The sequence below is a fragment of the Ipomoea triloba genome, chromosome 3 (genome assembly GCF_003576645.1).
Source record: "Ipomoea triloba cultivar NCNSP0323 chromosome 3, ASM357664v1".
Taxonomy (NCBI): domain Eukaryota; kingdom Viridiplantae; phylum Streptophyta; class Magnoliopsida; order Solanales; family Convolvulaceae; genus Ipomoea; species Ipomoea triloba.
Genome location: NC_044918.1, coordinates 2,083,435 through 2,097,599, shown reverse-complemented (window position 1 = coordinate 2,097,599; position 14,165 = coordinate 2,083,435). Strand labels below are relative to the sequence as shown.

The window sequence follows — 14,165 nt, the reverse complement described above, 5'->3', positions numbered from 1 at the left end:
ATATATATATATATATATATATATATATATATATATATATATATATATATATATATATATATATATATATATATATATATATATATATATTCAAAGGTCAATGGTATCTTCATTGATCGCTAAAGAACCTGTGACGATTGATCAACTCAACAACTATCTCATTGCACATCAGTTCACCTACACGGCTACGCAAATGACATTTCCTTTACTACTCCCATGGAACCAGCATTAGCACTTGTTTCCCAACAGGGGTCATCCGTTGCCTCACAACTGGAACAAACTACTAATCAATCTCGTTGACGTGGTTGTGGCAATAGAGGAGGTCGGGGTTGTAAACATGACCATGACTACGTTTTTAAGTGTCAAACTGGCCTCACGTTACTCGCCCAAGCCTATGTACCTCCTAGATTATGGATTTATGCTCATGAGGCTACAATTTTTTCTAATCATTCATATGTCATTTGCAACATTAAACAACATGAGCCCTTATGCCATACTTTGCAAAAGAAATCTTGATTACTCATTCTTATTTGTCTTTGGTTGTTTATGTTTTCCCTATCTTAACCTTCATCCTTACAATAAACACAAAATATAATTTTGCCCCATCTGTCTTTCTCGGGTACCCAAATTCATTTAGTTAATAATTAGTTAAGAAATCTTGTTTTTATATTACGGAGTAGTAGTTATTATTTTTTTTAAACAATATTAGTAGTTAACTAGTTATTTAGATTGGTTAGAATATATATATATATATATATATATATATATATATATATATATATATATATATATAATTAGTCTATATAAATAGAAGTAACATATATATTGCAAGCTAAGCAATGCTTTGATTATTCTTACCAAATCTTATCTCCATCTTTTCCTCTCCTTCTCATATCTCTCCCTTTGCAGGTTTCTCATTATTATTATTATTATTATTTGTTTTTCCTAACCTTTAGCAGAGTTGGTACTCACTCGAAGTGATATCTTATTGATATGAGCACACATCATCACACTAGCAAGAGATAACCTTAAAACTGGCAAAATTTCAGCGTGAAAGGAAGCCAATAAGATGGCATGAAACCATCCAGTGCATTATATTTAGACAAAATATGATGTAACATTTATGTACATTATATTGCCACACACGACACGACCAAAAATGTAACAGAAAATACTATACATCAATAAACCATTCTCAAAGTAAGGAAATTTCGCAACTTGTGTGCATCACATGATGGAAAAGATAACCTATACGACAAACCCTGATTGAAAAAGTCTATCTGGATGCCGAAATCTATTCGGCCTATGAAGCTATTTTCACTGAACATAATCCTCCTTGCTGAAATGAAAAATTGGTATATAAAAGAATGAAGAAGAAACCACTACTGTGAACACATACTTTTGTGTCTTGAAATTAAAAGACTGAAAACACTGATAAATACAAATCAGCCAACAAAGCAGAAAGATTGTATAGAAACCAGGCAACATTCACTCTATGCTAATGGATCGAGACCTGGCAGACACAAAGTCACCAAACACATTCTCGCAAATACCACTTGCTTTGAATATGCTAACTAACTAGTTTTGAAGAATGATGCATTAAACTTATATACTTTGCACGTGGTCCATGTGGAATATATATATTTCCATGAAACTGGCTGCATACTACTATGCATCAGACGCCAATTCAATGCAACGTTGTGACTCCAGCACAAGTTTGCTCGACTTCCATGTTCAATCTGAATTTGTTAAATATCCCTATAACTTCTGCTGAAAAAGGTTTCAACCCGTCATATTGTAATCTTCTGCATTAAGATAAGGATTATAGCTCCCCGGAACTTCAACTTTTCCAATCATCTGATGATCCATTCCTGAAAATTACAATTTTTAGTATTCTCCCTCCACTGGCTGCTCATAATAGGATAATACACTTTTATTTGGTGAGTAAATTACTCGAAATAATATATTCGACATGATATGTAGTAATACTTAATTTCCTTCCGTGACAGTGCAAAAACCTTCAGAGCATTTAAAATGCCAAGAACACTATTAATGGAACATATCTGATGAAAAAGATGCCACTTAATGATGGAAAATGTGATAGGTGGTCCAGGTTAAATATCAATACACCATGAAGTTAAAAGGTGAAAGAACCATCTAAATTGTAATATATGTAAACTTTGTTCTAAGTTTTAATTATTTCATAAAGATTTCATGGTTCTGCCTAAAGAGTTCATTATTTTTCACTTTTAGGGTCATCGTGGCTATTATAGAATGTATTCAATAAAGCCTGACATAGAGTACGCAGATGAGAAAAACCAAAAACCTCACATTTTTGACTGTCTTGAATAATATCACTAGCAAAGGAACATTATATATATAAATAATAATGATTGTCATAAATACATACTTGGATTTGATAAGCCATAGAAGGACATTTGGCCGAAATTCCCAGCAGGTTTTGAAGTACTCTCTGAAGGAAACATAGGCTCAGCTTTACTGCTTCTTGGATCAATGGAATGCATAGCCGAGCTGACGACAGGGTTTTGATAGCAGACATCTTCAGCCCTTGAAGTTGCAATGTGAGAGGACTGAAAATCCTCTGGCTTTGTCTTCTTATCATTGGGTGACTCAACCTCGGTCTCCACTTCCGATTCAACATTATTCGTTGCTGTGACCTGCTGTTTTCTTTTTGATCGAGCACGCCTGTTTTGGAACCAATTGTAAACATTTGTTTCAGAAATTTGGCCGTGCTGTGACAATTCAGAGGTTATCTCTTTGATTTTCTGCTTGCTTGGAGTTCCATTGCCCTGATCGAATATTCGTTCAAGAATCTGAAGCTGCACAGGTGTTGGAGTCCACCGCTGTCTGCCCGTTATTTTATGGCCAGCTGATGTCACTAATGGGTCACAATATAGATTCCCCAGCCTGGCTCCTGAGACATCAGGAACAGACTAGAACTGAATTCCAATTTACTCTGATATATTCATATATGGTCAGTTGGAGAAATGGTTATAGTATATACTATGATCAGATTGGATTAATGTACTAACAAACAAAGTATGATATCAGACATCTATGATTGTATTAACAATGTAAAAGGACATGATTGATGAAGTAATCCTATAAAAGCAATAAATCCCAAGTAATTTGGAAGCCCAAAGGTTAATGATGAACCATGCAGTAATGATTCCAAGAGCAAATTAAACTTGAAGCCATACTAGTTCAGTAATATGATGCAAACACAAATTTGGCTACCATAATTCACTTGCTCATCCAACCACAATAAAAACAAATTAGCTTGGCAAACAATCTTAGTAAGTTCCAGAATTAGTATTCTAATAATGATGGTAGATCCAGGACCAAAAGTGTAACTAGGGAAACCAATTGATCATGATCTACCCATCACAATAAAGAAAGATTCCTAAAACTCATAAAGTCACTAATAATTGGAAGTTTAGCCACTCACTATCACTACACCTCAAGACATCAAAATAAGTTTCAGATCATTTTGCTGAGGATTAAGGATCTATCCGGATGAGATACTAGGAAGAATTTTTCTTAAGTATATATACAATGAGTTTATAACATTGACCAAGTAAAATTAATTTTTTTTGGGGGGTAAAGGAGGAGACTAAAGAAAACCATGTGAACACTCAAAAGGTTTGACCAACTATACACTTGTGCACTGATAAAAGGTACAGTAAAATTTTTCCAGGAATTTCATTTTGTGATAAAATTTGAAACAAATTCCTTATTTAGATTATGCAATGCTCAACACTCAAAAATAGCAGAATTTTTCACAGTAATCTCAGGAAGAAGAAAAAAGCAAACGGTAGTTACTGTTGTGACATACTGACATTCAACTGATAGTATAATAACGATTCAATTTTGATCCTTTTTTTCTTTTCCAAAATCAACGAAAATTGAAGAAACAGAAAGACAGAGAGAGAGAGAGAGGGGACCAGTAAGATCGTGTTGGGAGGCGATAGATTTGTGCAAATCGACGAGCTGCTCGCAAATGGTGGCATAGACGGCGATTTGCTTGCGGAGGACTTCCATTTGCTCGTCTGTCATCACTTTTACGAACATTCCGCCGCCCAATTCCTCCGCCTGCTGCGGCTGCGGAGGCGGTAGCTGCTTCTCCCACTCCATTTCTATCTTCACTTTATTCAACAAATTAAACAAACCTTAGCTTTCCAGAGAATCAGCAAACTAGTATCCCAATCCAAGGGAAGACACTTTTCTTCACTAATTCTAATCAAATCAAAGGAGAATGAAGGGTGAGAGAGATTGAGAGAGAGAGAGAGGAGACAAAAAAGGTAACGAGAAAGTAAAGCAAAGCGGGAAGAAAGAAAGAGTGAAAGACAGTAAAAGACAAGATTTGGACGTTCAGTCATACTCCGTACTATACCGGGGAACAATTCTATTATAATCTCACAATTTTAGTGGATTATTTGTAAATTTTTTTAAATGCCTAATTTATGAAATGTGCTACATATTTATGGACTAGTGTATAGTATAGGGGATAATGGCCATACACCACAAAATATTTATAAAAGTCATAACTACTACGTATCTTTTACAATTTATTAAAGTAATAAATTTTGATTATCAAATTTGAAAAAATTTATACTTTTCTCTAATAATACTCTAAACCAATTCTATAACTTTAAAGGCAATAATAACTAATCATTACAAATTAAAATGTAAATAAAATATAGTTTGTAATTGTCCATCTTTATTTATAATGTTATGTTTATTTTATTATTTTAATATAATGTTTACAAATATTACCATTATTCATTAAATAATCGATAAAATATATAGTGGATACATATCTATGGTAACAACAGTAGGAGAGATAACATGAGTTATAACTTATAACTGTCAAAGCATTTTTATCCCAAAAAATGTATTGTACAATTTGTATAAGCTAAGGTAACATTTAAAAAAAAAACATAAATACATATATAAATAAGGGATGCCAACCATCATACCTTCTTATAGGATTTTTATAAAAGTATTTATCAATCATACATAAATATAGTGAAATTACTTTCAATAATCTAAAATTTCATATAAAAATTATATGAATAACATTATAAATTTTATACAAATATAATACTCTCTAACTATTACAACAAAAACAAACTTGTACAAGACAATTAAAGGTGTCATAATGGGCCAACTCAACCTATTCCGGGTTAATTTGAAAACAAATTGGTTGTGTAACATTTTTGTAACTTAACCCGCCACATAGTGGATTGGATGACTAAGCATGCCAACCCGTCAACCTACTTATTATTAATGAATATTTAAGTTGTAAAATACTACTATGTTTTTGTATAATTCAAGATTCGAACATCTAAGATCTAAATTAACAATTAATACTTTTTTTCAATCAAACACATTAAATTTTTTGAACAAGTTCCATATGGAGCCCAAATCATCAAGACTATTGAAAACACCACTTTTAGTTTGTCATTCGACTCTGTTACACTGTAGTATCTGCTTATAGCTACTTTATCAACCAAATGAAGCACAACGATTCAATATTGCCTCCACTGAGACTCAAACTTACCCCCTCCCACTTGGGGGTGTAACCGGGTGCCACTAGAAACAATATTATTAATTGTACCTAATTGATTAAATGAAACAAATATAGATCATTTTAAACATAATATCTAAATTTTAAGCACAAAATAAAGATTAAATACGAAATAGAATATGATCAAATATAAGCTTTTCAACAATCAATTACAAAATTATAACTCTTTTTACTACTTTGATATCTGTTTACCTCAAATGATTTAACTGATTCAAAATAAAAAGTGAACTATAATTAATGTAGTCCATAATTATTATTAAAAATTAAAATAAAATAATTACGTCCTTTCAAATTAAATTAGGTTGTCCGATATGGGAGTCTTCACTTTCATGATTCAATGTTTGATGAAGCTCATTTTCATTTATTAATTTCATTTGGCCATAAAATCAAGCAAGTCCAATGCAAATCCCACATTCCAACGTGGTACACGACCTTACAATCCACAAAAATCAAGTTATAAATGATTTAAGATTAAGGTAAGATCCAAAAGCTAAGCAATCAATAATATTCGTAAATTTTAATTTACAATAATACATGAAAGTATAACATAAATATTTTTTTTTGGTTTTATTCTTTTTTTTTTTTTTACGAAAAGAAGAATAAAAAGATGAATGTGACTTCATTGCTCAGAGGATAGTTACAGAACAGAGAAAACAAAAAGCTAGTCATAATCATTAACAGAGATTCGGGGAATTTGTGAATATTGCTTGGTTTGATTAGGTACATGGTGTGGTGTCTAAATTGAATTTGCAATCTGACTTCTTATGGTGCATTTTTTTCCACGTATATATGGCTGATTAAGTAAAATTAAGTAAAATTGCAAATTGTATCTAATGATTGGTAAAAATGCATTCAAGATTTATGATTCTAAAAATGCACCACACAAAATTACAAAGTGTATCCGGATAATATATGTAAAAGTGCACTCAACACGGTTGTACTTTTACATATCATATGATGCATTTTATAAAACACTTTTAGCGTTTAAAAGTTTTTAAGTTTTAACAAACTATTACCACATTTTTTCGTTTGCTTTAAAGTTGTTGATTATCCCAAATCATTGACTAGCTTGGACTCCGTATTAGTTTGCATTTTTTTTTTTAACTAAGACTTTTTTCGCCTAACCTTCTAAGAGGGCACTCCCGCTACACATCAACCATTTTCTATCTCAAGTTTGTAGTTGTAGGTAAGATATCCGTTAAAGCTCTCAATGCAAAGCTTTTCACTTCGGTAGGACCTGTAGATTCCAAACTTACTTTAAGTGCCATTGTCATCAACTGAGAGAACCTCACGAAGCCTGCCTTCTATTATTCTATACCCATCTTTAACCATATAGCAACCTCTAATATCCCAATCACAGGACTATATGTCATCCCAAGCTAGATGGGTTGATAGGGGTTTTAGAAATTAAAGTAGCGTTTCTTTTAGAAAAACAACTCTGAATCATCTCCAAGTCCCACGTGACTTGGTTAATCGAATTCGCTACTTTCAACCTAGCCAAATGTGGTAGTGAATCAATTTGAATCATTGGGTCAACGTGACCGAAGCAACGACCGTACGTAACAGGTGCACTTAGAATATAATTATGGAAAAGACGAAAGCATGCAATGCCCTAGATCCCGGAGAGAAAAGAAATAATCCTAAATTTCAGGGAGAGAAAAAGTGAGAAAAAATATGCATTTTTAAACTAAAATTTTATTCTCATGTGAACTCAACTGTATATATAAATTCATTACAATCCTTACAATGACTTAGTTTGATCACAATATTCTTATACTTAGGTAGTTAGGTTTAAATTATCATATTTATTCATTATGCTGACTTTGAGGTCCTTATTACGCTAATTTTGTTTAGTCTAATAAGTTTGTTGTAGTTTACTCAACTGAGTATTGTTTATACTTAAATTGGTCTATAATCTTTACTTTTAAAAGTACGTATCATTGAATGAGAGAGCTTGAATGCTTTTCTAATATTAACTGCCTATTATTAAAGTGATCAGTTACTCTAGTAGTCATCGCAATTCTAAATGTTATTAATTAAATCAAATCGAAATAGAACATTGTAAACTTGTAACAGAATCAATAATACTAAAAAAAAATTGAAATAGAAACATAGTGTTATTAAATTAAACGAATAAAAGTACGTGACAGGAGTAAATGTTAGACAGGATAATTATATTAATTAAGAACTGGGAAGGCGCTGTGCGCGCACTTTTATATATATATATATATATAATACGGAGATTAGAAAAAAAGTGAATTCGTTTAGTACATAACATTTTCTTTGAGACTTTGAGACTCATAGAATGTGTGTGAATGACATTTTCTTTGAGACTCATAGAATGAAAACAACTTATCATCTTTTGTCATACCAACGAGTAAAAGTGAATGAGTAGAAATAGAGAGTTCATTTAGTAGATCTTTTAGCAGAATTCATCTCTTTTTTACCAAAAAAAAATTATTGACGTGACTTGAATTCGTTTTATTGTCCGTTCGCTATATGGAAATTTTAAAAAGAAAAAGGAAAAAAAAAAGAGAGAGAGAGTAGAAATGCATAGATTGCAGAATTGCAGTTCATAGTTAGGTTGGTTGTTGATGTGGTATTACTTAATTAGGCATTGGCATGGATAAGGACGTGGTACGCGACGGCCGATTTGAATTTATTTAATTTCTGGGACTGGGAGTAGTGTTTTTATACGGAAAAAGTAGGCAATTCAAGCTGACCGACCATTGCCTGCCCTGCCTTGCTTGCCAACATCAACTTCCGCAAATCGCGGCCGATTTTAAGCCAAAACAAAAGGAATATGTTTGAACCCAGTGGGTAAGCTCAAGTGGCAAATGAGAATTTCTGGAGAATTCGGGTTCGATTCTCACAAGTGACGATTCTCTCTGGGCCAGCTCCCGTGCCTCCCGGAGCGAACGTGGGTGGACCTGGACCGTTACACGGACAGAGAAAGACCCCGTGACTCTAAAAAAAAAAAAAGGAATATGTTTGTAAAAAAAAAAAAAAATTAAAAACGACTATTATTGGGAGTATATAAAACAATTTTATTTTTCTTCTAAAACCATTAATTTTCCCTTATTCCTTGTGGGAGATTTTGTCTGTTTTATTTTGTATATATATATATAAGGAATGAGGTGACACACTTAAAAGTTGAAACACAAGTCCCCTGTCTAAAAAGAGATGAAATGTATTACCAAACTAAACCCCCACCTTTGAGAGATTTTTACTCTTTTTTTTTTCCTGGTGTGTGAAAGAAAAAGGAAATTAATTCATATATTCCTTTATATGAAAAGTTTTTTTTTGTCATCCACTAGGGTAGTATTTATAAATTAATTTGTAACTTTAGTTAGAAAGAATGATTTAATTGAGAATGTTCACTGTTCAAATCGTTATTTGAAAAGTCGTTTGAATGAATTGCAATTGTGATTGGAGCACTACACAGTTCAGAATTCTAATAGTTTCAATTATAGAAGTAAAAATTTATTATGGCAACAGTATATGCAATTACAAAAATATGTGTCAAACAGAGCTGTCACATTTCAACCAGAGCTGTCACATTTTTATGGCTGAAATTATATGTATTTTATTGTTTTTACATCTAACTCAATTTCACAAGTAATCAGCTTTGACAATTGATGTGTGGAGCATGCATGAACATAATCCAACTTGCAATAAATAAGTTGTATAGTGTTAGTGTATATTATTAAAGGTGTTTAGTTGCCTACCTGTAATTGAAATTCTTTTATAATGAAATTCAACACTCATCAAAATTATATTATTTGATTGAAAGAAATTGCAATTTTCTTATTTTGTGCAATTGTAATTCATGACATCGTTTTGAGCGAAATAATTATTTTTTTAATAATAAATAATAATAATTAATCGGCCGACTAGGTGTGATTTTTTGGCAACTGTACATTAATATTAATGCAGAATAATTAAAGCATTTCTTGAATTGGTTAATGACAATAAGACACATGTTAACACTGGATAAAATTTGTTAGTATATCTAGTAAAGTCTCGAAAATTACAACTTACAATATTTATTAATAAATATAATATACATTTTCATTTAAAATTTGTAACCACATTTCTACTCGAATAATCTAAGGGAAACCGAAAAGAACAATAATTGAGAGTAGAGGAGGAGCACATTCATCATGCATGCATGGCTTATCTCCTCTTTCTTTTAAAATTAAAAAGTGTGATTAAAATTTTTAACACACAACTCAACAAGAAGCTATTAGCAACGTAAGCTGTTGGTGGTTTTCTTAATTTCTTCAAAAAAGAATCATGTTGTTGTCTTATATTGACCTCCGATCCGATGCATTGTATTGTCATCAGCACAGACAAAACGGCATGTGCGCAGCATATACCCGCAGCCATGCATGCCAAATGTTGGAAATTTTAAAATTGAAATTACCATGGATAATGGATTGGATTGAGAATCTCCTCAATTCGTTTGAAAGCAACTCTTAATTTACTTATTGATTTTTTAGAAAACATTCAAGTTATCCTAATTTCACTGGATTAATCTTAAATTCACAGGATCCCATCCTTAGAGCTTCTGCGGGGTAAATCGTGAGTCACGCAATCAGCTCATTGATCTAACTAGATCATTACTATTTCTTGATATAGTTGAGTAGCAGTCAAATTTAAGGTGCGTCGTTTTTGTGCTTAAGGTGTGTGGGTTTGAGCTTAATGTGCGTTAGTTGTTGAAACTTAAGTGCGTCGGTCCAAAGCTTTAGATGCGTTGTTTTCCTTGTTAAGGTGCGTCGGCCTAAGGCTTTTGGTGCGTGATTTTCATTCTTAATAAGGTGTGCGTTTTTGTTTTTTTTTTTTTTTTTATTTTCTTAAGGTGCATTGTTTTACTTCATAAGGTGCGTTGTTTTCCTTTTTAAGGTGCACCATTTTTTACAATTTACTTCTTTAATTCATCAGTGTTGTTCTGGCCAAAGACACAATATGTACATGAAGAAAAAACTTTCTAGGAACTTGTGTTAAACCTTGCAACAGGACGCACGTTTTTTTTTTATTTTATTTTATTTAATTCATTGATTTGAGCCGTTGATCTAGATTTGATCGACGATTCAAATCTAACCCCATTTTTACATTGGAGCATACCCGCACCAGTTCTCTCCTGGACAGTTGGTTCTCACCTTATTCGTCTTCTATATATTGCATAATCTTTTACAATAAAATGTTGTCTAAAATCATGAGTATCAATTGAATTTAAATTGACCTTAAACATGAACACCATAACAAGAATCTAAAATATGAATTACACTACAATTTCAAAATGGCATTTTAGAAAACTAATACGAGTATTATTCTAGTGTTTTTTCCGACCTACCATACATTTTATAAGTTCAAATATCATTAATACTATTAAACACATCACAATCCAAATTAAAGTGTAAAACAAGAGGATGGAAAAAACTAATATAGATTCTGTAAAATTTGGGTATCATCAAATTTTGCGAGTTGAGCAGTTTTGACACTGACATAATAAGCTTGTATTAAAAGAGAAAAATATGTAATTTAATTATTGCATATATGCACTACACATTTCTATTGAAAGGGAGCTCAGAAACTGGAATAAATCCAAGTACTCTTGAGTCTTGACAGACAGGCAGGAACCAAGGCCGGCTTCTAATTTCTCCGTCTTGAAAAATGTTGTGAAACTCATCATCGATTAATTAGGGAGCAGCTTACTATGATCAACAACTTCTTCCCAATCAATCTTCATCCTCATGATCGTATTCATTTAGCACGTGATCAGCACGATTGTTCTCGGATTGGTTATGGACATTCTTGGACTGATGGCTAATCATAGCAGGAATACTGCGTTTTAAGATGTGCAGTTTCCCCAAGAACTCTTCTTTGTCATCATCGGCTAGCAGATGGGGTGGAGGTAGAGAGCTTTCGCACTCCAGATTGCATTCAACATAATCCGCCCCCGCCATTGCCAAAGCTTCAATTGATACTGATGACGACATTATCAATTATGGCTTCAATATCTAATTATATTCAATTCCTATCTGCTACAAGCTGTTGTATGTGTTTTTTCCTTTGATGTCGATCAAACATGAATGGACAAGGCTTTATTTATACCAAAAACAAACTGGGAAAGTTCAATTCATCTTCTCTAAAAAATCTCGGTAGGTTTTCCCTGCCGAAGGGGCAAACTCAGAAACCAGATGCAATTGGAGAGCAGTATATATAGCACACAGTAAACGCAAATTAACGCAATGTATAAGCCCGACCCGTGAATTGGAGAGCAGTATAGCACACAGAAACACTGCTAATTAACATACCCGTGACTGTTGGGTTGGGTGTCATGTTCTCAAGGTGTTCATTAATTATATGATTATATCATCAATTGGAAGTACCCTGAATATCAACTTCCTTTCTGATAAAAGACAGACCATAATATCAGGCCCGGTCTTATCGTTTTATAGGCGGGAGTATGACCAAAAAATATGTCTCACTTAACGCTAATATATATTTTTATACTTAAAATTTAAATTATATAAAGAAAACAATACTAATATAAATAACTTGAATGAGAGGCAAGAAATCACATTGCATATTCTTTTCATTCCATTGAAATAACATATCTCTTATTTATTTACATGATTGAGCGATGTTCATTTGACATAAATATTGCTAGCAGAGCCATCTGATCTTTATGTGAATACAAGTTTATATGTAATTTGAATAACAAGAATTTACAATTTTAAAGAAAAAAAGAAAAAGGAATGAACAAAATACAAGAAGAAATTAAAAGAGCAAAACGGCGTAAGAGGAAGGATCAATGCACTGTGCATATTGAAGAGAATCCCACATCGGTGGAAAATAGAAGGTGGAGCTGAGCAATGACTTATAAAATTGGGCCGGGTGTGATTGGAATCCATACTTACCTGGACGGGGTCAATGGGCGATCAACAAGGCCGTGACTTCCATTGCACTTCGGAAGGGTGTTAATCTAAGGCCTACTTTATAGGTGGAGCCTACGTCATAATTTGTGGTAGAGGGGGCCTGCGTTCGCGCGGCCCCTATCCAATTTCATTACCAAAGTTTGGGCTTCTTTATTTGGGCCGTCATTACAGAAGTTTGGGCTTCAGTGCCTGCTTACCTGGAGCCCAATTTCTCCAGTTATAAGGTTTTATCTGGGCATTTACTGTGTGCTATACTGCTCTCCAATTCAATCAGCTTTCTCAGTTAGTTTGCCCTTTCAGCTGGGAAAAATGTGATTTTTGAGGGAAGATGAATTGCACTTTCCCAAATTTTTTGGTATAAATAAAGCCTTGTCCATTCAGCATTCAAGTTTGATCGACATCAAAGGAAAAAACACATACACCTTGTAGTAGCACAGATAGGAGTTTAATATAATTAGATATTGAAACCATAACAATGTCATCAAGTATCAATTGAAGCTTTGGCAATGACCGGGGGATATTATGTTGAATGCAATCTGCAGCCCGAAAGCGCTCTACGTCCATCCCATCTGCTAGCCGATGATGACAAAGATGTAAATGGCGAAGAATTTTGGTAGAAAGTGCTGATCAATTATCAATCGAAGAATGCTCACTATCAATTCGAGAACAATCGTGCTGATTATGTGTGATAATTTGAATATTTGAATTGATGTATCATTATGAAAATGATAGTAATAGAAGTTTAATTAATTAAACTTTCTATAACCTTAGCTTTTACATATATGGTACGGAGTAATTAAAGTGGCCATGCCAGTGTTGTGTACCGATGGATAAAACAATTATTATTTCCACCTGTTTACCTACATGAGTTTTTGAGAGATCAATTACAATTAATAATGATTCTTGGGAATTTTTCTAAGATAAAATGAGTTATAGGAGTAAGGGTACCAATTCAAAGTCATATTCTTTCAGTATATTGTCTGCTCATAGTGATGATTGCTGCCTTTGTGATGAGACGCAAGAAACCACATTGCATATTCTTTTCATTCCATTGAAATAACACATCTCTGATTTATATGATGGGGCGATGTTTAGTTGACATAACTATTGTTAGCAGAGTCATCTTTCTTGAATACAAGGATTAAATTGTTAATGTTTATATGTAATTTGAATAACAAGGAATTTACAATTTTAAAGGAAAAAGAAAAAGGAAAGAACAAAATACAAGAAGAAAAGGGGCAAACAGTTAACGCCTGTTAACACAACAAGCCCGGTAAGGGGTTCATTATTTATATGATTATATCAGTTTTCACTATCCTAGAGTGTGGCATATACTAATGTTGAAGGTCAGGTCACAGGCATCATCTGCTATGCATGTAGAGAGTGAAATATATCTACAATTCATACACTTCACCTAGGAAACGTGATCCATCTCTTTTGACTAGCCATCTTTAAAAAGCTAATATAATATGTCATTGAGGATGTCAGCAAGTTAACGCCATCATAAAAACCAAGACTGAAAGTTAAGTTGTTATAAGTGAATGTATATGTTCTAAGAGCATTCTCATTAATTTAAAGTTTTTTTTTTCTTTTTAATTTTAAGATGTAAA

The 14,165-nt window shown here is 32.9% G+C and overlaps 1 protein-coding gene and 1 pseudogene across 1 annotated transcript; one reads left to right on the top strand and one right to left on the bottom strand.

Moving 5' to 3' along the window:
* Positions 1 to 1,177: 1,177 nt before the first annotated feature.
* Positions 1,178 to 4,348, bottom strand: LOC116011964 (WUSCHEL-related homeobox 8-like). The gene is made up of 3 exons (XM_031251410.1): positions 3,966 to 4,348; positions 2,411 to 2,935; positions 1,178 to 1,871 (listed from the first exon to the last, which is right to left on the bottom strand). The coding sequence occupies exons 1-3, from the start codon at positions 4,153 to 4,155 to the stop codon at positions 1,783 to 1,785; spliced, it is 804 nt and encodes a 267-aa protein (XP_031107270.1). The 5' UTR covers positions 4,156 to 4,348; the 3' UTR covers positions 1,178 to 1,782.
* An 8,181-nt stretch (positions 4,349 to 12,529) lies between these two features.
* Positions 12,530 to 12,676, top strand: LOC116014557 (annotated as a pseudogene).
* Positions 12,677 to 14,165: the final 1,489 nt, after the last annotated feature.